General features: G+C 31.1%; 1 protein-coding gene across 1 annotated transcript; it reads left to right on the top strand.

Annotated features, from left to right (window-relative positions):
* The first annotated feature begins 6,017 nt into the window (after positions 1–6,017).
* Positions 6,018–9,364, top strand: LOC147803344 (uncharacterized). The gene is made up of 2 exons (XM_087150511.1): positions 6,018–8,688; positions 9,342–9,364. The coding sequence occupies exons 1-2, from the start codon at positions 6,018–6,020 to the stop codon at positions 9,362–9,364; spliced, it is 2,694 nt and encodes an 897-aa protein (XP_087006637.1).
* The last annotated feature ends 18,477 nt before the right edge of the window (positions 9,365–27,841 follow it).

The following is a 27,841-nucleotide window of genomic DNA, read 5'->3' as shown; positions in this document are numbered from 1 at the left end:
CATTCGGGGAGTTGTAATGAGGCTTTTTTTTGGTGCCGTTTAAGAGAAATATATATATAGATATCACAACTATGATAATATGTATAATTAACTATGTATTAGTTGAATTTATGAACTGTTACAATGACAATTGTAACAAGTGCACGACTGTCAAAAATTGTTAATAACTAATATAATAACATTTAAAATAAGGTATTTATTTTTTTTCTAGTAGAGGATAGTCTACTTTACTCGTCTGTGAATTAATACTAATAATATATTGGATTTTTTATTAGTAAAAAATAGTTATGTGAAAAATGTTACAATTGACCCCACTCTCCCCTACAAATCATGCATTTACACCACTTGCAAAATTTGCGTGTGTCTATTCGCTAAAAAATAAATAATAAAAATCAGAAAAATCCAAAATCTCACGTAATTGCCATGTTCACTCAAAAAGTTATATTTATTTACCGTCGTCAACGTTCTATATTTATTTGGAAGCCTGGTCAATAAAAACTATTGAATCTAGAGTGATACTTGAGATTGATTTAGGCACACAAAGAATTCTCATCTCTATATTTACATGATCAATTTGCATTGGTAAAAACGGATTCGTTTAATTTTCAGATACTATGTTTAATGTCTCCGAGTCTTGTCTTGAGGTAAATAAAATGTTAACAACACTGATACAATATAACAACACAGAAAAAAATATCTTCAATCGACGAAAAATTACACGCAAGAAAAGTCATTACTTGAAAATGTCACACGAAAATGCAAATAAAAAAAAATTATAGTAATTTCTGTCAGAGTATTTTTTAAAATATTGAATTTGCAACTAACTGCGTGCAGAATAACTATAATCGTTTCAACAAGATTTAATAAAGAGAAATAATCATGAATTTATAAGCAACATATAATTCAAAACTAATATATTTTTCTTCGTCGTCAGTCATTTCCATCCAGAAGAGCTGGTATGATTTAAATCAGATTTCGGTTTGGAAGGACAGGTTGTTGTAAAATACACAAAATAAATTTCCAATGCTCATAATCTTGCGTAGCGGCTTATAGGAAGATATAAAACATTAGTTAACACTTGAAAGGCTAAAACTTAGTATATACCTACATTGCCCGAAAGCAGTCAAAATGACTGCATTGCGAAAGAATAACTAATGTGTAAAGAAATTTGTTTAATTAATTTATAATATTATTTACAGTTATATAACAAGTTATTAATAAATATTAACAATGAAATAATTTACTTCACTTGAAAAAAAATTATGCTTTATTGTTTGTACATTTTTTGCAAATGAAAAAGCAGTCGAAATGACTTCATTGTGCAATCTAGTGTTAGACAAAAATGGGTTAATAGGAAATATGGACTCATCTAAGTCTATCTTTATATATATTTCTCTTACACGGAGACAAAAAAAAGCCTCATTACAACTCCCCGAATGGCAACGCTACAAAATCGACCAATGATAGCCGCTAAAAATGTCACATGCCAAATCTAGCTGAGATGGCTCAACATATAGCGCTTTTAAAAACGGAAACTGAAATAACCAGAGAGAGCATAAGCTAGGCAGAAGTGAGTAGTCTTTGTCGATAGATCTCTATTTTAGTATTTTGTCGAAAGCGCTTTTTTTCACGAATTTATATATTACGAATTTATTTGACGATTTTTGATTTATATCACGAATTTATTTGTTTTACTAGAATTTATTTGTTTATGCAGGTTTTTCCATTGCAATTCACTTATTTAAATTTTCAATAGACTTAATTATAGGCAAAATTTTAACCTTTTTAAAGAGATATCAGTTTTAGAAATTTTATCTTAAGATTTTATACTATAGCACATTTCTAATAGGTTTAACGAATTACATGTCATTTATTTGAATTCAAATTTATTTTAATGACTTAGTATTTACTAAAAAGATGTAATTTTTTTTTAAAAAAAGTTGTAATATGGATTTGAATGATTGTTTTGAATTCTTAGAATTTTGTGCATTTGCAATGCACCGAGCGAAGCAAACCATATAAGATTCCGTAGCAATTTTCGGGGGTTGGCGAGAGAGAGCGAGTATGGAGCGCAATCCACTAGTTTTAATTAAAATTCATGCTTCATTCCATGATTTTATGTTAGAAATAAGCCAGTTAGTTGTTATTGTAACAATGGGACCATTGTTGCAATGACATACAGATTAAATAGCAACATCATAAATCATAAGCAACATCAACAATGAAAATCATTTATATAGCAACGTGGTATTCAGGCTATGGATATTGCCCCCCCCCCCTAGAAAGTTCAGAATATGCTTCCTAGGGTTAAAGTCTCGAAATCTCACTGGTTAATAAACATATCGTAACTCTTAAGAAAATCTCCGACAAAATGAACTCCGTGATTTGGCGAGTGACTTGACAAGCTCGTCATAACATCAAATTACGATAAAACAGCTATTTCTATAAGCGTTATGTAATTTTTGATGTAAGCTAAGATGTAATTTTTGACAATTATTAGAAAACATTATTAATATGAAATCAAGATATTTTAGATTAATAAAGGCACCGGTTTAAAGACATATGAAAATTACATTCATAATACTGAATGGCCTCAAACGGTGAACGACATTTTTGGCCATGGGTTGCTATACAATTCTTCATCCATGTCATGTGTCTCTTCTAGAAGTTAGTTACATTTACGGGATATCCTGTGTACATTTGTATGACAGAAGAATACTTATTGTACACAATAAAAAAAAAAATCTAAACCATTCTTTCCTATGATCCCATTTACAGCACTGTTAATTTTGACTTTAAGCAACTAGAATCCCATTTAATTGGAAAAATAAGCCTGTTAATATTAGAGTGGTAAATATTTGTATAAAGCAATATTTCACGATTTAATCACTCTTAATTTTACTTTTCCACTACCCCTTGGGAGCACCTTTTCTTTCTTACAAAAATGTGGAGAAAGAATATTTAACAATCAAATTACATAACAGTACGATTTGCCAGACAAATTGCAGAATGATAAAGCTAGAAATCGTTTGCTTTTCAGGGTGCATCTACCAAAAAAATGAACGACATTTTAAAATTAAGAGCTCTCTGAAAGCATTAAGTTCTAGTAATTTTATATTTTACATTTTTAGTTAAAGAAATATTTTGGGGCGAAAAATGCGCACATTTTTCAAGTTTATTTGTAATAATTCTGACGTTTAATCGTTTAATCAAACCTGTCCAAAAAGCATTCCATGCAGTATCTTATACTCTTTGATTTTGGTGCGATCAAAATTATAAAATCAATATAACATTTAAAAAAACTGAACAAAAATTCACAGCTTTTTGACTTTTAAAAGTTTAGCTCGCTTCAGAAATCGTGGCAGAGAAATATTATTTTTATTTCAGATGCCTGAAAATAAAATAAAATTATTTTCAGTTTTCTGGAATGTACAAAATTAAGAGAATTTGCAGACTTGGTCTATTATCTCTAGAACTACTTGTTAATTATAATTTCTAATACTCAATAGATGGCGCTCTGCGCAGTAATGTAAAATCATTAGTTTCTAATCAGTTTTCCTCCATGCCACTGTACCATCATCATCATCCTTCTTGTTATTAAATATATTTTATGTTAAAAGGCGTTTGTAATGATTGAAACCCCGAGATCTGAGAGATCATATCAACGTATTTAAGATTGGCGCACCAACCTGGAGCTAAGAATTTGATTAAAGGTGAGTGCACTTGATTTAAATAATGGATTCATACGATGATTTGAAAAATAAAAGAAAAACAATTCGCTCTTTAACAACTCGATTAATAACAAAAATTGAAAATTTGATGAATGATGATAATGTTGAAACTAAAGAAAAGATCGAAGAATTAATAGATTATAAGGAACAGTTAATTGATAAAAATAAAAGTTTAAAAGCAATAAATAATCGAATTGAACCACTAATTGAAAGTGAGGAAATAGAAAATGAAATTACTGGAATTGAAGAATATTCGGAAAAAATAATAAAGTGGCAATCTCGAATCGCAAGATTTTTGAAAGAAAACAATAAAGAAAGTAGAGGAGGAGAAGAATCATTTAACAACGCACAATACGAAAAATCTAAATTTGTTCCAAACAGTAATGCAGTTAAACTTCCAAAATTAAACATAAATAAATTTTACGGTGAAACAACATTATGGCTTGAATTTTGGAATCAATTTGAAATCGCGATCCATGAAAACGAAAGTTTAACTGAGATACAAAAATTTACTTATTTAAAAAGTTTACTCGGTGGAATTGCATTAAATGCTATTAAAGGGTTTGCTTTGACTAAAGAAAATTATATGAAAAGTATAGAATTGTTAAAAGATAGATTTGGGCGGGAAGATTTAGTGATTAATATTCATATGAATCGTCTATTAAATCTTGATCCCGTAAAAAATTCTAGTGATATTAGAGCATTACGGAATTTATATGATAATTTAGAAGTAAACATTAGATCTTTAGAAAGCTTAAATGTAGTCTCTGGAACATATGGACACTTATTATGCCCTATATTATTAAAACTAATACCAGAAGATTTAACTTTAGAATACAACCGCAAACGAAAATCAAAATCAGAATTTAATGTATCGGAATTAATTCAATTTATTAAGGAAGAAATTCAAGTACGCGAATCATCTACATTATTTCATGATAATGCTAAGAAAAATAAACACTATAACTATTATAATCCCAGGGAAGTAATAAATAACAAAAAACAGTTCAGATCGAATATTCCCACAGCTTCAGCATTGGCTACTAATGTAAAATTTAATTGTGTATTTTGTAAATCAGAACATGATTCATTTATTTGTGAAAAAATGTCGGTTTCTGAAAAAAGAGATAGATTAATGCGCGAAGGTCGTTGCTTTAAATGTTTCCGAAAATCACATTTAAGTTCACAATGTAGGAGTAAAATTAGTCCTTGTAAAAAATGTAATAGTAAATCTCATCACGAAATAATTTGTTTTGGAATTCCGAAAACTCAAAACGAAAGTTCGCAAGAAACCGCAGAGAAAAATACAGTCGTAGTACATTAGTCGTTTCTCATGTCGAAGAGGGACAAAAGGGGGAATTTCAATCAGTGTTTTTACAAACATGTGTTGCGAATTTACATTTGGCAGACAAAACGCAGGAGATAAATATTTTATTTGATTCCGCATCGATGAGGTCATTCATTACTAGAGAATTAGCTCAAAAGCTTAATCTCCCGATAATAAGAAAGGAAAATTTATTAGTTTATACTTTTGGAAGCCGTGAACCGCAAGAAAAAACATTTGATATAGTAAAGGCGAGTATAAGCAATAAAAAATATCCTACTCGAAGGTCAGAGTTCGAATTATTGGTTTCAAGTACCATAACACGTGCTTCTTTCCCACCGCATAATAATAAAATAAAGTTGCTGCTTGAGGATTTTGCGCTTACTGATTTATGCCTTTCGAAAGGAATAAATTCCATTGATATATTAATTGGAGCAGATTATTATTGGAAACTCCACACTGGGTACATAAAGGAGTTGACTAAAGATTTGTTTTATGTCGAAACATTACTCGGCGGAAGCGTAACTGGGATTACTCATTCAGATTTAAAAAATGACTCTATCATTGAAAATTTGTGTTATTGTAAGGAAAAATTTAATTGTGAGGAATTAACTAGTGAAAATAATTCTTGTGATGATATAAATTTACAGTTACGGAAATTTTGGGATATTGAAAGCTTAGGCATAAATGATAAAATTCAGAATACACCTTTAGAGCAAGAAACTTTAAAACAGTTTGAAGAAAATATAAAATTTCAGGATGGCAAATACGTAGTTAAATTACCATTTAAAGATGAGGTAAACATTTCTGACAATTTTAATTTATCTAAAAGAAGATTAATTAGTTTAACATCGCGTTTTAATAAAAATCCTTCTTTGCATGATAATTATGCTAGTATTTTTAAAGAACAATTATCGGAAGGAATAATAGAACCTGTTAATGATAAATCAATAGTTCCAAATATGGTTTATTACTTACCTCATCATCCAGTAATTAGAAATGATAAACAAACTACAAAGTTACGGATAGTTTTTGATGCTTCGGCTAAAGAAAAAAATTGCTACTCTCTAAATGATAACTTATTATCGGGTCCCAATCTAAACCCTAATCTTTTAATTTTACTATTAAAATTTCGCGAGTTTAAGATAGGAATAATTGCTGATTGTGAAAAGGCTTTCCTACTATTGTTAATTGATGAACATGATAGGGACTATCTTAGATTTCTTTGGTCAGAGCAATTCCCTCCCAAGAAAATTGAGGTTTTTCGCAATAGAACCGTAACTTTCGGAGTAAAATCATCAACATTTTTACTGGCTGGAACAATAAAGTATCATATCAAAAATTATAAAGAATCTCATCCTTTGGCGTGTAAGGTTTTAAATGAAAATTTGTATGTCGACGATCTTATTACTGGTACAAATACGATTGAAGATGGACTACTATTATCCAGGGACACTAAATTAATATTAAAGGATGCATCAATAAATCTTAGGAAGTGGAAGAGTAATTCTAAGGCGTTATGCCAAAAATGGCAAGACACGAAATTTGAAAAATATCCTAGTGAAGAAACAGTACCTTTAAAGGTTTTAGGATTAATTTGGAATACTTTAAGGGATGAATTTAATTTAGATTTAAGTTCTTTAATTGACTCTTTGGAAAATGTGAAAAATACTAAGAGAAGCGTATTACGCATATCATCGAAATTATTTGATCTAATGGGATATATAACAGCATTCACGATTAGAATTAAAATTCTTCTTCAAGAAATATGGGAACAAGGCTTAGAATGGGATGAGGAATTCGGAGATATTTTAAGACTGAAATGGGAAAAATGGTATAAGGAAGTAAATGTATTAAAGGAACTTTCACTACCAAGATATTATTTTCATGAAGAAGATAGCTGTTCCGAAGTAGGGAATTACAAGATAATTATATTTTGTGACGCAAGTGAGAAGGCGTATGGAGCGATTGCATATATTCGATATGAAAGAAATCAAAATTTTTACGTAAGCTTTGTTACTTCAAAGGCACGCGTTGCACCATTGAAGAAGTTGAGTCTACCAAGATTAGAACTGATGGCCACTCTTATAGGTTCCAGATTATTGGATACTTTAAAGAAAGTGTTTCAAATAAATAACTATATACTATATTCTGACTCAACCATAGCCCTTAGTTGGATTCGAGGAAATGCAAATCAGTGGAAGACATTTATTTCAAACAGAGTAAGTGAGATCCAAACTTTAACAGATCCTACTAATTGGAAGTACATAAAGGGAAATGATAATCCAGCTGATATCATATCAAGAGGATGCAGTGCTAATGATTTGCTCTCAAGTGCAATTATTTTTAATGGACCAACATGGTTGACATTAAGCGAAGAAAAATGGCCGAAAAAAGAAGATAATTTTAGAAGATCAGATGTAGATGAAGAAAAGAGATCAAAATTTATTGCAGTTAATTATGCAAGTGAAAATAATGTTAACGATTCAATTTTCGATATCCACAAATTTAGTTCTATTAAGAAGGTTTACCGAATAACAGCCTGGATTAGAAGATTTATAACGAATTTGAGAGCGAAGAAAGAAGATAGAATCAAAAATGTTTTAACTGCAGAAGAATTAGAAGAAGCTGAAAACCTTTGGTTGAGACACGTACAAGCAAAGAACTGCAGTAAGGATATAGATTGCTTAAAGGAAGGACAACATTTACAGAAGTGCTCAAAAATCAGAGACTTAAATCCGTTCATTTCTGACAAAGGGATTCTACTTGTGGGTGGAAGACTACAGCACTCCAATTTGAACTATTATGAAAAACATCCTATACTATTACCATCAAAAACTAAATTTACAGAACTGATAGTGAAAGAGGCACACGAAAAGACCCTACACTCTGGTATTTCAGACACGCTAACACAGGTACGAGAGAAATTTTGGATTCCGAAAGGTCGGCAATTTATTAAGTCAATAATTGGAAGATGCGTCTTATGTAAAAGATTCAATGTTCGATCAGGAAGAGAAATCATGGCTCCTCTTCTTAAAGACAGAATAGAACAGTCACCTCCATTCTCAGTTACAGGCCTGGATTTTGCTGGACCCTTATTTGTGAAAGATTCTGACAGTAAGTTTTACATCATGCTATGCACCTGTGCAGTTACACGAGCGATACACTTGGAAATTGTTTCCAGTTTAACAACTGAAGTACTTTTACTTGCTTATCGTCGCTTCATTTCCAGAAGAGGACTGTGTTCTGTTATTTATTCAGACAATGCTCAAACGTTCAAGCGAGCAGAGTTTGAATTGAAAAAAATGTGGACTATTTTGAGCAGTTCTGAAGTGAGTGAGTTTTATTCCTCAAAAGGAATAAGGTGGAAATTCATCGTTGAAAGAGCACCCTGGTGGGGTGGATTCTACGAGCGAATGGTTCGTTCAATGAAAATCATTCTTCGGAAATTACTGAGGAAAACATCTTTGACTAGTGAAGAACTCGAAACAGTTCTATGTGAAATAGAAGCTGTGATTAACTCGAGGCCTATTACTTACGTGACTACAGACTCTCCAGATACTTTTCCTCTAACGCCATCCCACATGCTACTTGGAAGACGATTAATAAGTTTACCGTCAGTCAAGTTATCCGGTATTGACTGCATGATTGACAAAAAAATGATAATTAAAAAATTTAAATATCGAGAAAGACTTATAAATCAATTTTGGAAGAAATGGAAAAAGGACTATCTTTTAAATTTAAGAGCTGTCAATTATGTAAATTTGGATAAAGGTAATCAAAATTTTAAGGTAAATGATATTGTTTTGATTCATGATGACAAACTTCCAAGGAGCATGTGGAAACTTGGAAAAATTGTGGAAACATTTCAAGGACGTGATAACAAAATAAGAGCATGTGCTTTGAAAACAGATACGTCAATAATAAAACGTCCTGTAAATTTATTATATAATTTAGAAGTGAACAATTAAACTAATATGAACATTCTATTTGAACTTTAAATTCACATTTATTATTATTTGAACATTTTATTTTACAATATTACTTAAGATATTCATTTAACTTACAAATTAAGTTTATCTTAAGATATTATTTGAACTTTTTTGATTTAAAGAAAATATGCATACATATATATTTTCTTGTTTAAATGCATGTTTGTTTAAAAATGAAAATATTTGCATGTGAAAGAATTTGTGTTGTGAAAATTGCTTGAATTATTATTCATGATATGATAATTTAATTTCATCAATTGATATTTACTTAAATTTCAATAATTTCATTTTTAGGTAATAATTTGTTAAAGGTTTGAACTAATGCTCATGAAACATATTATTTTAAGAATTCAATTAATATTATTGCATTATAATCTTTATATAATTAAGAAGGGCTCATATTGTAAAAAGGTAAGATTATATTATTTTTTAAATATTGGTACCTTACATTTGAGAAAAATAACTTTGATTATATATGAAAATGACAAAATTGTTATGAACTAAAAGTTCATCGGGGGGAAGTTTGTTAATTATAATTTCTAATACTCAATAGATGGCGCTCTGCGCAGTAATGTAAAATCATTAGTTTCTAATCAGTTTTCCTCCATGCCACTGTACCATCATCATCATCCTTCTTGTTATTAAATATATTTTATGTTAAAAGGCGTTTGTAATGATTGAAACCCCGAGATCTGAGAGATCATATCAACGTATTTAAGACTACTGGACCGATTATAATGAAATTTGATAAGTACAGTCCGCAATAAAATAAAAGATATCACCCTGAATAATTTTTGTTCTAATAATCGGATTTTCACGAACTAAGTGTCAATTTTAATGGTTCTTGAGGGTGACCTCAAATATTCTAATTAATTAGTGCTAACTATTAATTAAGTTACGAAATCAGACACAAAAACGTACTTTCTCTGAATAAACATATATATTTTTTTACATATTTGGATTCCTTATCTTCAATATATAGGGAGTAGCTGCAATCTGGGCGAATCAAAGTTTGGACCCCTTATTGTTAATTTCGCTTTTTGTGTTTTCAGTCATATTTTCAAAACTAATGAAGCAATTCAAAAAAAATTTTCACCCACTCATGAAAATCATTTACCCAAAGATAATTAAAAAATAATTTTTAATAATTATTTATAATTAATTATCATTTTTTATTATTTAATTAAAGTGAGGATGAAAAAATTTTGAATTATAAGGTATGGATTTTTTTATACCATAGTTAATCTACATATTTTTCATTTGAAAAATCTAAAGCTTCAACTGTTTTTATTTATTAGAAGATGAGAAAAATTAAAATTAATTATTTAAAAAAGTAATTTGGCGACAATGAAGAAATAATTAAATGGGGCGATTAATATTAAAATGTGATAAACTTAACAGGAACTTGACTTAGCCCGCGTAGCGTAAAATTTCATTCATATTTTTTTCGCGAAAAATCGTTTGCTAATCTTTTTATTTTTTTAAAACTATAAAATACGATGTTTCTTTTTTAGTCGCCTAAAAATCTATTTGTAATTTAGTAAAGAAATTTGAATAAAAAATTTTATTGAATAAAAAACATTTTATTCAACGAATGTCGAGTTTTATAAAAGCATTCTTCAGATAAAATATGATTACATACCAGATTGTGCTTATTTAATGTGATTATTTTTTAGTTTTTATTTCTCAATATCAATCTATTAATTCAATTTTAATATTTTTAAAAATCTTATTCTTTACCCTACTACTTTTATTATTTCCTCATTAATATACTAATCAATTTTTTTAGTACTTTAATGTAGGTTTTCTTTAAAGTAAAATTCCTTTTTAAATTACAGTCAAGTTTTTTTAAAAAGAATTATTGTCTGCTAGCTTAGTTTTGTATTGTATCAATGTATGTTCATATCGAATTTCATTAAAATCGGTCCAGTAGTTCTAGAGATAATCGACCAATTCTGTAAATTCTCTTAATTTCTGACACCAATGTAGTTCGATCCAAAGCACTAATTTTTTTCAGTTAAAACAGTAGTATTTTTAAAATATGTCTCTGAACTTTGCCTGGCAAAATGGCAAATATTGCTGGAATCTAAAATAATCTTATGATTAAAAAAATCATTAAGCTATTTTTTTGTTTTAGTTATTTATGTTTTTCTAGATAAAAGTAAATAACGAATTCTTAAATTGCGCGATAAGTAAAACTAGTTCACCATTTACATTAGCACGCGTGTAACTTTTGTGCTTAACTTATAAAACACGCAAATATCATACATCTACACTCTTCAACTTAGACCGTGATGCTGCTATTTAATACAAGCTTAAAGAAGGATATAGTGGGGCGTGACAGAAATATCAATAGAACAATTCTCAGTTCCGCAATGAAATAAGATCCTAAACACGTTTTGATGTAAATTTCAAGAGTTATTTTGATGGATTTTAGATCATGCGTTTTATGGCAAAATATTCACGTTTTTAATTAGTTCTTGATAAATAAAATCAGATAAAAAGGTCTGAATACGATATAAAAAACATGAGGTAAGTAAAATGTTTCCAAAAGTGAATAAAAATGCAAATGTGTTGAAACATTTATATACAGTTCAAAATACCAATAGAGATTATTCGAATAATCGCTGTTAATCGCAAATAATTCGATTGTGGATATATAAATGACTTTGCAGTTTTGTTCTTCTGGAGAAGTTGAGGACCAAGGGACGACAAATCGCACTCCAATGGATTCCAAAGGACGCAAATTGCCAAACCATACCATAGATTATAAAAGGGTTGGCGAAAATTTCTATTGGCGTTAAAGGAGCGTTCTCGCAAATCGCCAAACAGCTGTGTGCTTATGTTTTTGTTTTGTTTTCGTTATCGCGTAACATTCAACATGGGATGATATGGATGCGACGTTTCTAAGTATCAATGAAGCGGATCTTTCAAACAAATTCTTGAATATCATCACCAAAAATGATGGAAATCCGCTCTTCCATTAAATCATTTAATGGCATCCAAGCTTGGATTGACGCATTCAGCGTTAATACCTGCACATCATGGATTACACGCAGATTTCGTCCAACTGAGACAAAAAAAAAACTTATTTGCAGCTGCGTATTCTATAACTGTGTTATGATTTTTATCTATACTAGTGGGCTGCGCGCCCTGCTCGCTAACGCTCTCCAACCACCGAACATTGCTACGCAATTTTATATGGTTTGCTTCGTAAATTAAGCTCGCTTCGTTCGCTACTAACTTAGGTACATTGCAAATGCACAAAATTCTAAGAATTCAAAACAATCATTCAAATCCATATAACAACTTTTTTTAAAAAAAATTACATCTTTTTAGTAAATACTATGTCATTAAAATAAATTTGAATTCAAATGAATGACATGTAATTCGTTAAACCTATTAGAAACGTGCTATAGTATTAAAGCGTAACAGCACGACTGAGACTAATTTTTCAACTAATAACAATAATAAAACAAATAAATTCGTGATATAAATCAAAAATCGTCCAATAAATTCGTAATATGTAAATTCGTGAAAAAAAGCGCTTTCGACAAAATACTAAAATAGAGATTTATCGACAAAGACTACTCACTTCTGCCTAGCTTAATAGTATGAGATTGCCGCAGCTGATGCTCTCTCAGGTTATTTCAGTTTCCGTTTTTAAAAGCGGTATATGTTGAGTCACCTCATCTAGATTTGGCATGTGACATTTTTAGCGGCAATCATTGGTCGATTTTCTAGCGTTGCCATTCGGGGAGTTGTAATGAGGCTTTTTTTTGTCGCCGTGTAAGAGAAATATATATATATATATATAGATATTTGAATAATTTGTTACTAAATTATGCTTTTCTTATCTGACTTATGCTTTTCTGATCTATACTAAATTATGCTATGTGTGCCACCACTACAGTCGTAATAAAAGTAACTCTGCTATTAGAAAAACAAAAGACTGCCATTGCACTGTTTACATTTATATAACCATCAAGCAATAAACTGCAAATACAAAAAGAAATCATAAATTCGTGAATTCATTATTTCTGATTTAATGTCAAATTCTGCATTAAATGAAATATAAAGCGTATTTTTTTTTTTGCTATAGCGTCGACATAATCTTTTGTATCTGTTAACTAAATTGTGTTTATAAGCGTTCTTTAAAAGGTCGTAATAAAGCTAAGACAAAAAAATTATACATTATTACCTCCATAACCAATTCTATATTTTCATAACTTTCATTTAATGTATTTCGAATAGTGAACTTCTTTTCCTACTCACCCACTAATGGTTTTTACCAGAACGAAACGAACTTTTATTATTGTAAATTGTTTAAGTTAAGAGAATACGCGGATCTAAAGCAGTTGATAATCTATATATATATTTCTCTTACACGGCACCAAAAAAAAGCCTCATTACAACTCCCCGAATGGCAACGTTAGAAAATCGGCCAATGATTGCTGCTAAAAATGTCACATGGCAAATTTAGCTGAGGTGGCTCAACATATAGCGCTTTTAAAAACGGAAACTGAAATAACCAGAGAGAGCATCAGCATGTTGTTCAATTCAGCTGCTGCAATCTCATACTATTAAGCTAGGCAGAAGTGAGTAATCTTTGTCGATAGATCTCTATTTTAGTATTTTGTCGAAAGCGCTTTTTTTCACGAATTTATATAAGTTTTTAGTCATGGACAACTTAATGTTGGCCTCTCTAGGGTTAGATCATTTGACAGCCTAACAATGATAGCTCCAAGTCCAGAAATTTATAATTGTGTGCTTAAGGAAGTTCTTAATCTTTAATAGTAATTATTTTTTTGCTATTATTTTTTTGCTAAGCCCTTAATCTTTCTCAGTATTTGTTCGCATTTAGTATTTATTGCAAATTAATATTTAGTTTCTGCAAGTTTTTCTTTTGTATGTCAAACTTCTAAGACTTATACTTACGTTTTTAACAAAGTTGTGAATCGTTCACGGTTATTATTTTTAAAAACATAACGTTTTGTTTATGCAGGTTTTTCCATTGCAATTCACTTATTTCAATTTTAAATAGTCTTAATTATAACCAAAATTTTAACATTTTTGAAGAGATATCTGTTTTAGAAATTTTATCTTAAGATTTTATGCTATAGCACATTTGTAATAGGTTTAACGAATTACATGTCATTTATTTGAATTCAAATTTATTTTAATGACTTAGTATTTACTAAAAAGGTGTATTTTTTTTTTTTAAAAAAAAGTTGTAATATGGATTTGAATGATTGATTTGAATTCTTACAATTTTGTGCATTTGCAATGTACCTAAGTTAGTAGCGAGCGAAGCGAGCTTGGTTTGCGAAGCAAACCATATAAGACTGCGTAGCAATTATCGGTGGTTGGAGAGCGTTAGCGAGCAGGGGGCGCAGCCCACTAGTACATTATTAATCAAATAATAATAATCATCATTTAGCTTGTTGATAATAATAATTTGCTTTGCATTTTGAAGAACACTTAGAAACAAAAAAAAAAAAAAAACAAGTAAAATGAATATCTATTATAAAAAGTAAAAATCAGCTTTCACAGCTATGTTTTATTGGTAAATAAAATGTTTATTTATAATTATCAATTAGTTTTGTTTAACTATTTAAATGTTTAGACAAAGGATTTATTGTAATTAAAAGTTTTTCTTTTCTTAATGTTTAGACACATAAGTGAAAATTAATTTAATTGATCTATGTCTAAAATGTGAGTTCCATAACGTATAATCTATTTATGTTCAGTACCATACATCTAGCCTCTGTTGTCGCCAATAACTCAATTTTAAAATATATTTTTTTAAAATAAATTTTCTGATATTTTCATATGAAGGATAGTATAAAATTCGGGAATAAAAAATTTGTGTTTAAAAAAGTTGTTAAAAATAATAATTATTATTAATATTTGAACAGATGGAGGTTCGCCATTTGTGTTAAATTAAAAGTTTTCGAGATTGAAATGCCGTTTGGACGAATAAAAATAAGAATATTTAGGTTTGAAATATTGCATTTGACAGTTAAATTCAGTAGTTTTTCAATTTCCGATAACCTATATGAGCCTGTGTATTTGTTTCTGGAAAGAGCTCTTTTTTATCTAATCATTTAAACTATAAGTATAGTGAGCTTTAATAAGATATTCATATTATTTTCGACTTCTTTTTAATAAGGCATTTTGTAACGATACTGTTTCTATGAAAGCAAATTTAAAATATTTAAAATTTCTTTTATAAATATTTCAACACGAAAATGATTTTTCATATCTTTGACTATATTTTTCTAATTTACGGATAATGAGAAATTTGAAACAAACAATATTAAGATTATTTACTCGTTTGTCTGATTTTAATAATTTACTGCAAATTCTAAAGGTATTTAACATTGAAAATTCATAGAGAATTATTTTAATACTAGGAAGCTCCGAACCCCTGCTCGCTAACGCTCGCCAACCCCCGAGAATTGCTACGCAATCCTATGTGGTTCACGCCGTGAACCATGGATCGCTGCGCTCGCTCGCCAATGAACACAATGTTCTAGCACAAAGACATAGTATATTATCATCAAAGACATAGTATTTTATCATCAAAGACATAGTATTGTACTTATGTAGAAGAATTCTACCAATGTTCTTATTGGCTTTTAAAAAAGTATATTAGCTATTTAGATTGTACATGGTGAAAAAATCAAAACATTAGCTAAATAAGAAACATATTAGCAAAATAAATTATCAAATATTGCTTCACTAATATTCTGCATTTTAAAGCGTGAAAATTCAATGCATAAATAAACGCGAAATATAAAAAAAATCAATGCATTCAATACAAACACTTAAACGTTTTTTAGACGTTTAGGTAGCTCCCAGTAGAAAAATATCAATTCAACAGCGGCCTTTTAAAGCATTCTCACTTCAATTAATTAATTAATTCCTAATTGGGTATACTATAGCCTACGTCACAGGTTGTGTTATTCCTACTAAATTTAACCCATGAACGGCATTTTCTGCGAGCCTAACTTCAAGCCACAAATAAACAAACGAAGTATTTGATCGTCTAAATAGCTGCTCGCCAGATTTTATTTCATTATAAAGAAAAGTAATTGATATTCGATTTTTGATTAATAATTGATTTATGTGGATAGTGGCATAGAATTTAGCATTGCGTCATGGTAAATGTTATTCCTACTAAGTGGAAGTAGTTGTGTTTTTTTTTATATTATACCCAATTGAGTTTAAATTAAATATTGTCATGTTTTTAGTGCATGAATCTGAATTGAACAACCTGATAATGCTCACTCTGGTTATTGTTATCTGGTTGCTCACTACGTGCTCTTGCGCGCCGAATCCAATCAATTAAAAATGAAAACTGTTGCCAGCGCGAGAAAAGAAATATTATCGGTTTTATTGATACTTACATACGTACGTATTAGCGCTTTATATAATATAGATTTTAGGCTCAACGAAGATGCCATTAGAAATTTGGCACGTCCAGAACACTTTTAAACAGGATAAAGAAAAGGATCGATATAGTTAAAACTCGGTGTAAAACTGATGCCCGCATTTCTAAAACCTCCAGAGGTAAAATTAAAGTCCAACCAACCTTCTTCAATCAGCCGTAGAAGAGTTGGAGTTACCAGGGGCAGCAAGAGGATACCTTCTGGGCGTCCACCAGTTCGTGAGCAGCACTCAAGGAAAAAAAGGAAAAGAAATCTTGCTGAAAATGTGAGAAAAAATCAAAGTAGTGCTACATCGCATTAGAAAATTTTAATTATCTTTTAACTATATATATATTTTTAATTATGTTAGTTTTTTAATTACATTATTTTTTAATTATGTTATTTTTTATTTAAATTACGTTCTTAATTACTCAAAACATTTAACTGACACGTATGTATGTTGCGTATAAACCTGCACGCAATATTTGTAAATAATAAATTATATTTTGGAAAATGTGGGTTATCTATTAATTGCCTTTATTATTCAAATATTGAAAGAGTATCAAGGTATCTATGACCTCCGTAATAAATGAAGTATTTACTGACTTTTATGTATATTAAGGAATTGAATAAATTTTTCAGGAAGTTGAAGATCTCATCCCATTGAAAAAAAAAGTAATTTAATAAATATTTTTTTTTACAATAAATGCTTCTAGTAATAAAACAAACGTGACATAGGTCATTGAAGAAAAGTCCCTTCATTTATATATTTTTTCCTTCTTGAAATTATTTCGCATATTTCTTTTTTCACTAGCAAATTTCCGATTACTTTAAAATTTTAAAAATATCGATTTTTTCATTTGCAAGAAATTTTTACTTTAAAGCGTGATAACATTTTTGAATAATCTAATTTTTTTTCTAGTCAATAATATGTCTTTGTTAATTTCTAAAAAAAATGTTCATAAAAAAAGTTACATTATTCTTTCATCAAGATTGATTTAACAGAGAATATCACTAAAATAAAACAGGTCATGTTTTCTTACAATAAAAGTTAAATAGAATTAATTCTTCAAAATAGCGTTCCAATAAAACATGGTATTAAAATGTTATGTTATTTTTTGTGATTGGTTCATTAATAAATTATTTTTATTTCTTTGCAAACACAATTCTTGCAAAAAAATTAAATTTGTTATATCAATTAACTAGATCGTTTTATAAAATATAAATTATTGCGTTTAGTAAAATATAAATACAGTGTATTTGTAAAGTGATCCTAACAATAAAAAGGTTATTTTCTTTTTTAATTCTCTACTTAAAAGAATTAATGAGTTATTTTAGAAGTGATACTTCTTATGCGACTTCCAACAAGGTTGCGTTAAACGTTTAACGCTACATTTTTATTGCCGGGAAATCACGTGGTAGGATCCAGTTTTCCCTCATTCATTTCCATATTGTTTTGGTTCTCACTAGCATAAAAGTATTGTTTTTCCACAAATATTTTAGTTTGATTTGATACACATATAATTTAATAGGGTAGTATTTTTTATTTTTAAACTTAGTGGATAACAATTGTAAAAAATGAGAGAAAACAATCCCACGGACAATGAGACGGATTTAAGGTTATGTCAAGGTACGGCTCTTGTGAATATCAATTGATTGTTAGGTTTTCTCTTTTCTAATTGCCATTTATATTTCACCAAATGCAGCCATGAGGGATATTAAATTATTTATTGCAAAATCTTTATTGCCACTATCCACTGCAGGTTCACAAGCTCTGGCAGACGTTACTGGTGAAGAAATTGATTATTGTGAGCGGCCTGTGATCCTTGCAGGAGATTTTAATGTGAATTTCTCGTTACCTGAAGCTGAAACATTATTAACTTTCCTTAAAGACAAATTTGGATTGGAAATGATAAATGGTTGGAATGATCCAACAACCAAAGGGGGAACTACAATTGATGCAGTTTTTGCGAGAAATATTGAAAAAATAGAACTCAAACATTTCGTATCTTACTTTAGTTATCATAATCCCATTGTAAATGTTATAGATTTGGTTATTTCTCCACTTGAAAATGATAATTAAAAGATGCGATCAATTGTGAATTGTAAGCATTGTTAATAAAATTTGTCTTAAAGAAACAATATGATTTCACTAAAAATCAATTTCTACCCATTCCAATTTTCATTTCCACATTACGAAGTTTCACTTCTTCCTCGCGGAGGGACTCCACGCACTATTCCTCATGGCTAGTCGTGGAGGAGAAAAAGAATATTGAATTACACTGTTTAAGTTAATGTAATTTTGTTCACCCACCACATTTAAGCGCAATCCATCGCCAATTCCACCTGCAATCGCCAAGTTTATAATCTATGGCAGTGGTTCTTAACCTTTTTAAGCCGCGACCCAAATTTGAGAAATATGTTCATGTCGCTACCCAAAAAAAAGTCAAAATTTTTTCATTGCTTTATTTTAGATCGTATTTTTAAAAAATCTTCAATCCTACGATGATGATTTTTTTTAACTTACAAATTTTTTATTTATTTTTTTAATAATAAAGATAAACAAAAGTACTTTTCGATCCAAGGAAAATTTAATTAATAATCAAGTGTTTTTAATAATTTTTATTGACCAAATTAAAATATATTTATAACTTTTTGAAAATAATTGACATTTCAACTTATTCCAAAAAAAAAAAAAAGAAATATCAATACATATGTTAAGTCTTTTAAATTTTAAATGCAAGTCATACAGTTTTAATGAGAACCTTGTGCTTGAATACATTTTGAAAGATCTTCAAACCTCGGTTGAATGCTTGTCAAGGAGCACCTTATATCTATTTCAGGATTTAACTTGTTCCGGTAATTGTTTTTGATTACACACAGAGCCAAAAAACCAGTCTCACACATATATGTTGTTGAAAAGGGCAATAATACTTTAAGGGCTTCTTTAACCATTAACGGCTTTTCGGTTTTTAATTTTAACCAGAAAGCACATAAAGATTCAGTGTTTTTGTAGAAATTGTATCGAAGTGCTTGGTCACTTTGTATTTCTATTAATTGTCTAAAATTGATTAATATTAACAAATTCCTCATGCAAATCACTTACATCAAAATTAAATGGCATTCGAACCCAATTATATTTTAAAACATCGTCTGCAGGGAAATATCGATCAAAATCTGCTATTAGTTTTTCTAAATGATTAATAATAATTTTCTGTATTTCAAAATCTGTGATATCAGTATTATTGTCTTCAACAAGTAAATTAAGAGTCTGGAATGAAGCAAGTTTCTTTACTTTAACCTTATTTATCCATAATTTGAGTTTATTTTTAAAACGTGTAATTTTTTCAGTTAATTCAATAATAGTATGATTACGTCCTTGCATAGACTTATTTAGATTATTTATTTCAAATAAAATATCTGACAAATAAGCAACTTGAGTAATCCACTTCAACTCGGAGAATTTAGATGCTAATGGGTGTTTCTTTTCTGTCAAAAATAATTCGACTTCTGTCCGTAATGATAATACTCTTTGAACAACTTTGCCCTGGGACAGCCATCTAACTTCAGAATAATATAATAAATGTTTGTATTCTGCACCAGATTCGAAACACAGTTCGCGGTAAATTCTACAGTTAAGAGCTCTTGATTTGATAAAATTGACTACCGCAACAATTTCATCCATAACGATACATAATTCGGGTGATAATTTTTTTGAAGCAAGATTTTGTCTATGTAACAAACAATGAATCGATATAATTTGTGGATTCATTTGTTTTGCTCTTGTCGAAAATCCCTTTTGAGATGCTGTCATGGCAGCTGCACCGCCGGTGCAAATACTGAAACACTGATTCCAATTTAATCCTTCTTCTTTAAAAAACGAATCGACCAAAAAAAATAAATATATATCTTCACCTCTAGTTGTTGTTGACATTGGTTTGCAAAATAAAATGTCCTCCTTTATATCTGTTAAACCTGGATACCGCACGTAAACCATGAGTTGAGCATCTTTACTTGCATCTGTCGTTTCATCCAGTTGAATACTAAATAAACCAGCAATTTTTACAGCAGAAATAAGTTGATTCTTAATATCAAATGACATATCATTAATTCGTAAACGAATTGTATCATTTGATAATGGTATCTTTTGTAATTTCTTTGAACTTTCATCTCCGCACATGATACGTGCCATGTCAATGGCAGCAGGTTTTATAAGTTTTTCAGCAATATTATGGGGGTTTTTTTGTCTTGCAATATGCCAAGCCACATGAAAAGAAGCAAGTGTAGCTTGTTTGGCAGAATTTATAAAACCACTACTACATGGTGTATCCAAACGCTGTCTTTTTAAATGGGCTTCTTTTCTTTCGAAAAAAGTACGATCTTTTCCCTCAAAGGAAAATTTTTTATGTTTTGCATCAAAATAGTTGCTTCTAAGTTGGTTCGGTTTCATCGATTCATTACTTAATATTTCACTGCACAACACGCATTGCGGCTTGTTCACTTCTCGATCATAAATGCAAGTAAAACCTAATTCTAAAAATGCTTTCTTGTATTCACGTTTTGCCATTATTAGGGTTATTACAATTTTACAATACGCACGGCAGCTTGATCACTCCACTATTAATAATAAGACAAAATTTGTTTCTAAAATGCGCTTCGCAATGGCAATAAGCCTCGCCCCTTTTCGGCTGTCGGAGAAAGCTCTTCAGCAGCTGCTGTTCCGTATACTTCACGACCACGCCCCCCAACCGAATGTTGACACCAATTCTTTCTCAGCCATTCCACAACTTGATGGCTATATTCAAGACATTTTCACACTTATTAACGAACTGAACACCATTTTTAAGGGCATTAATATTGCCCAATTAGTTATTGATATAAAAGAAGCAAACACCCCTCTTGACAAAATTTTTATCCTTGTTAGTTATTTTCAAAATAACGAAGGGTAATTCTTTCACTACAAATTTTCCCCCACCCCTGATTTCATAGTTTTGTCGGGTTGGTAACCTCGTCACATTGCGGTAGTGATGTCAGGTTGGTAACCTCGTCACATTGTGTTAGTGATGTCGGGCTGGTAACCTCGTCACACTGTGGTAGTGACACCTATAGATAAAAACAAGAAACGCTTCCGAAATAACTTCTACTTACACTTCAGACGGGGATTCCCCGTAATATGTAAACACTCAAGTGAGCGATTTAACTGGGAAAAATAAAGATTCGATTACAAAAAGTTGTCTCTTGTTATTTGCAGTTTTTAAAGAATATTATTACTTTAAATATAGTAAGCCGCTACATTCTGGTGACCCGGAATTATTAACGAAAATGACGGACTCTGAACCATCGGCAACCAAAGATGAAATAGCACGAGTAAGTGTTAAAATACCCCCGTTTTGGGCGGAAAAGCCCGAAATATGGTTTTACCAAGTGGAAGCACAGTTTTCGATTTGTGGAATAACTGCCGAGGAAACGAAATTTAATTATTTAGTTTCCCAATTAGAACCAAAATTTGTTGAAAGTTTGTGGGATATTATAAGTGACGAAAGCAAAGCGAAATATACTGCTGCCAAAGAACGTCTTCTGAACACTTTTAAAGAGAGTGAAAATAAGCGTCTACAAAGACTGCTTACAGGCATTGATTTAGGAGACATAAAACCTAGTCAGCTTTTGCAAAAAATGCGAAATCTTGCTACTGATGGCATTTCAGATAAAGTACTTAAAACCCTATTTCTGCAAAAAATGCCGGATTCCGTACGCAATATATTAATTGTTAGCGATGAAGACATTGAAAAACTGGCACTAATGGCCGATCGTATTGTTGAAATGCAACCAAAACAAGAACTATACAGCGCAAGTAGTGCCGTTACTCCAGGAGCGGATGCTATTACTGAATTAAGACAACAAATTGCAGCTTTGGATAATAAACTGGAAAAACTGAGTGTCACTCGGAACTCTCGTTCTCCATCAAGAAATATGTATCGATCTTCTTCTGATCGCAGTAAGTCTCGCAAACGTTATAATCCAGGTGGCAAATACTGCTATTACCATTTTCGGTATCGTGAAAAATGCTTTCCTGATAAATGCAAAGGCCCTTGTGCATGGAAAAACAATCAATCGGAAAACCAAAATCAGCAGTAGAATTATCGGCAAGCTCTGCTGCTGAAAATAAAGAAAATTGCCGTAGATTCCGCTTATTTGTCACGGACAAAAAAACGGGTTTACGTTTTCTGGTTGACAGTGGAGCAGACGTAAGCCTTATTCCCTATACTTCCAAACACAAACTTATTAGTGACTATAAATTATATGCAGCAAATAATACCGAAATCGATACTTTTGGTACAGAAAATTTGATTCTTGATCTTGGTTTGCGCCGTGATTTTCAATTCCCATTTGTTGTCTCAAAAATAAGTAAAGCTATATTGGGAGCAGATTTCTTAAACAAGTTCAATTTATTGATTGATATAAAGCATAGAAGGTTAATTGATGGTGTAACTAACCTTGCAGTATATGGTGACATTGCATCCATCTCTATAAATGAAAGTGTAAATACAACAAACAGCTTGAGTAAATATAATGACGTGTTTTCGATGTATCCCAGTATAACAAAACCGAATATTCTTATTTCTACCGTAAAACATAATGTGAAACATCATATAGTAACTAAAGGACAACCTGTAAATTGTAAAGCTAGACAATTAGACCCTAAACGGTTGGAAATAGCAAAGAGAGAATTCAAATATATGCTGGACAATAACATCATTAGTCCCTCTAGTTCAGAATGGGCAAGTCCATTACATATAGTAACAAAAAAAGACGGTTCCTTCCGCCCGTGTGGCGATTATAGAAGGCTAAATGATTTAACTGTACCTGATCGTTATCCCATACCTCGAATCCAAGATTTTCAACATATTTTAAGTCATAAAACTATATTCTCTAAAATTGACCTTTTTAAGGCTTATTTCCATATTCCTGTAGCGGACGAAGATAAAGAAAAAACTGCCATCATCACACCTTTTGGACTTTACCAATTCAATGTAATGAGTTTTGGACTAAAAAACGCCCCAGCAACCTTTCAAAGATTTATCAATGAAGTTTTTTATGGCTTAGACTTTGTGTTTCCATATTTGGATGATGTGTTGATCGCTTCTTCTTGCGAGGAAGAACATCGTTCTCATCTTGAAACAGTTTTTCAACGTTTTGATAAATATGGTCTTCGAATTAATATTAGTAAATCAATTTTGGGAGTACCTGAGATAGACTTTTTAGGTTATCAGATATCTGCTGAGGGGTCAAAACCTCTACCTGAAAAAGTTAAAGCTATTGTAGAGTATCCCTTGCCTGAAACTATGCATGAACTTCGTTCCTTCTTAGGAATGGTTAATTTTTATCGAAATTACATAAAGAATGCCGCAAAAACTCAAGCTCCTCTGCATGAACTTTTGAAGGGATCTACAAAAAAGGATCGACGCAAAGTACCGTGGACTGATGCAACCAAAGAAAGTTTTGAAAAATGTAAACAAGATATTGCTCAAGTAGCGTTAATGGCCTATCCCAATTCGGATTACCCTCTGGCACTTCTCACAGATGCTTCTGATTGGGCTATTGGATCAGTAATTCAGCTAAAAGAACCAAATGGTTGGAAACCTATTGCATTTTTTTCAAAAAAGCTCAATGATGCCCAGAAAAATTACAGCGTCTACGATCGCGAACTTTTGGGTATATACTTATCTATTAAACATTTCAAACACTTACTTGAAGGTCGTGATTTTAAAATATATACCGACCACAAACCTTTAATATACGCATTTAAACAAAAGAATAATAAAGCCTCTCCAAGACAGCTAAGACATTTGCAATATATTTCACAGTTCTCTACTAACCTATGCCATATAAGTGGTCAAAACAATGTAGTTGCAGACAGGCTTTCTAGAATAGAAGACATCGATTCACCTGTTATTGATTTTGACCAGCTAGCAGATGCACAAATTAATGATGATGAACTGCAACAGTTAAAATTACATTCCAATTCATTAAAATTTAAACAACACCAGCTACCATCAGGAAAACTCTTATATTGCGATATTTCTACTTCAAATATTAGACCATTCATATCTAAAAACTTTCGGATGAGAATGTTTAGTGCAATTCATGGATTAGCTCACCCTGGAATCCGCAGTACCGTAAAAGAAATGACTAAAAGATTCATTTGGCTAGAAATAAAAAAAGATGTTAGACAGTGGGCTCAAACATGCATTGACTGTCAGAAAAATAAAATCACAAAACATACAAAGTCAGAATATGCACAATTTCAAGCACCGGATGAAAGATTTAGTGTAGTGCACATTGACTTAATTGACCCTTATTCACCTTCTAACGGATATACCTACTGTTTGACGTTTATTGATAGGTTTACCTCTTGGATGGAAGTGGTACCGCTATCAAATATCACTGCTGAAAGTATCGCAAGAGCATTCTATGAAAATTGGATTACCCGATTTGGTGTTCCTTCTCGCGTTATTACTGACAAAGGAACTCAGTTCATTTCAGAACTATTTCGAAATTTGGCTTCATTATGTGGTGTAAAGATAAACTATACAACTTCTTACCATCCTCAAAGTAACGGAAAAATTGAGCGTTTACACCGCACATTAAAAACAGCCATAAGGTGTCATAACTCTCTCCGCTGGACAGAAACATTGCCAACAATTCTAATGGGTTTGCGAGCTGCAATGCACGATGACTGTAAGTTTACAATAGCTGAAATGGCTTATGGTAAAACCATTAAGTTACCTGGCGAATTTTTTGAAGAATCTGTATTGCCAATATCTAATGATAATTTTGTTAATATCTAATCTTCGAAATCAAATGGCACTCTTGAAGCCCTATCAATCCAAATTAAAATGTAAACAAAAAATTTTCATCCCGAAAGATTTGCATACTTGTTCGCATGTGTTCCTCCGGATCGACAAAGTAAAAAAACCACTTGAACCCCCATATGAATGACCCTTTTTGGTATTACAAAGAAACGCAAAATATTTTCTAATTTCAATTAAAAACAAGCAAGTTAATGTCTCCATAGATAGACTAAAACCTGCGTATGTGTTGCAACCTGATGAAACTTTGCCTCCAACTTCAGAAAATGATCTTGCATCCGTTCCAGTGCCAAGTAAAGAAAAACAAGTAGAACAACAACCTGAGAAAAGAACACGTTGTGGAAGACGAGTTAGACTTCCTGTTCGATTCAAAGACTTTACTGACTCTTATTGAAATATTTACTTAAAATTTATGTTTAGTTCTTTATGTTTTCCATCTTTATTTACATAATTTGTATATAAAAATAAGTGTATTAATATGTATTCTACTCCTACCATGTTTTCAAAGTAAAGTAACTTCGTTACTGGTAGGGGAGTGATGTCGGGTTGGTAACCTCGTCACATTGCGGTAGTGATGTCAGGTTGGTAACCTCGTCACATTGTGTTAGTGATGTCGGGTTGGTAACCTCGTCACACTGTGGTAGTGACACCTATAGATAAAAACAAGAAACGCTTCCGAAATAACTTCTACTTACACTTCAGACTGGGATTCCCCGTAATATGTAAACACTCAAGTGAGCGATTTAACTGGGGAAAATAAAGATTCGATTACAAAAAGTTGTCTCTTGTTATTTGCAGTTTTTAAAGAATATTATTACTTTAAATATAGTAAGCCGCTACAGTTTTTCCCTTTTAAATCATTTTATTCACTATTTTATCCTTTTATTACCTTTCCTTTAAAGTATATTTTTAACTTTTTCACTTTTCGGCCGATTCGCCGCTAGGGCGACATCAGCTCCACCGCTATTTTTTTACACATCCCATTAGGGAGTGACTTAAACAGCGCCACTTCTGTGGAACTATTTTTCTACCTCTTAGAGAGGGCCCTTATGCTAATTCTTTTTTACTTTTTTCTTTTCTTTTTTATTTTAAACATTAACTACTAAGTATCTTCTATTCTTATATTAATTTTGCATCTTGATATGCTAAACTAATTTTGAGTCATGTGCCTTTTTTAATTATTATGAACGAGGATTAAGGGTATAGAGTTACCCAGGTACCTCATTAAGCCTAGGCTGACTAAGTCTTCTAGGGGGTGTTGGTATTACTTATTATTTGGTGTGCAGCGCTGTCTAGATCAAGGCGTGCAACAAAAACTTTAACTGCAATCTTTTCAGGAGGTATAAACTTTCACTTCCACTTCTACTATCTCTGTGATCATTGATACAAAAAAAAAACACATGTACGATCAACTATATTTTTTAAGCATGTACCAATAATCTGAATATATTTATGGAGTGATTTGCATGTTGCATTTATTTATTATTGTTTATCGGATGCAACATACCAAAACACTTCAGGTGTATTACTAACTTTTTTGGTTCGACTCAGCGCGACCCAAATAATATGCTTCGCTACCCAATTTTGGGTCGAGACCCATAGGTTAAGAACCGCTGATCTATGGTATGGTTTAGCAATTCGCTTCCCGCGACACTGCGATATTCACGGCAGCGAACAAGCAGATATGTTGGTAAAGAAGGACACTCAAGCAATTCAACAGCCAAAGACTTCTATCACTTTCCAATTCCACAAACCTTTATATCAAAAATCTAACAAGACACAGATTGGAAGGCCTTGCTCACTTCTCGTGTTTCTTCAAGAAGTTGGAGGGATAGCTTAGAACAAAATATTTCAGATAAGCCCTGTGAAATTGGCTGTTGCAGAATTCAGACTCGCCATGACTGCCTCGCGAACCACCTTCACCGAATTGGTATTTTCACGAGTCCTAACTGCCCACTTCGTGGAAGAGATGATATCGTAGACAGGAGCCATTTGTTGGGATGAACGGCTCTGCTCCGAGGTGAAGCGATGCTGGAGAGATCGACGTCTGCTGATGGCTTTTTTCTTTTATTGTGTTCTTTTTTTATTCCTGTTAATCTTATAAGAGTTTATTATTTTCCTTTGCAGTTTGTCATTTTCCTATTTAGTAATTGATTCGAATACTACAATAATTACACAAATTGTAATAATAAAAAGGATTTTATTTCATTGTGGTTCAGTGGTTAAATCCAAACTGAAACTTAAGAAGTGAAGAAAAAAATAATAAGAAATTGTTTGCGCTCAGCGCCATCTGTTATTATAAATCCTCAACACTCCCCACTTGAACTCCTCCGAGTTCACTAAAATTTTAAACATAAAAATTAGACAAAATATAACATAAACATATTAAAAAAAAAACATTTAAATGCAAATAAATTTGAAATGAGATGCAAATATTCACTTGAAAGAAAATAAAAAAAACATAAACTATTAAAGTTTATCATTGTTCATT

This window comes from Parasteatoda tepidariorum, chromosome 9 (genome assembly GCF_982258835.1).
Source record: "Parasteatoda tepidariorum strain Cologne lab strain chromosome 9, Ptep-v5.0, whole genome shotgun sequence".
Classification (NCBI taxonomy): Eukaryota; Metazoa; Arthropoda; class Arachnida; order Araneae; family Theridiidae; genus Parasteatoda; species Parasteatoda tepidariorum.
Note: the sequence above shows the minus strand (reverse complement) of the source record. Positions and strands in the feature narration are given on the sequence as shown.

Coding starts and splice junctions, on each gene's coding strand:
- LOC147803344 (XM_087150511.1), top strand. CDS start 6,018: ATGGTTTATTACTTACCTCATCATCCAGTAATTAGAAATGATAAACAA. Junction 8,689..9,341: donor ACCGTCAGTCAAGTTATCCG/GTATTGACTGCA, acceptor TTTCATTTTTAG/GTAATAATTTGTTAAAGGTT.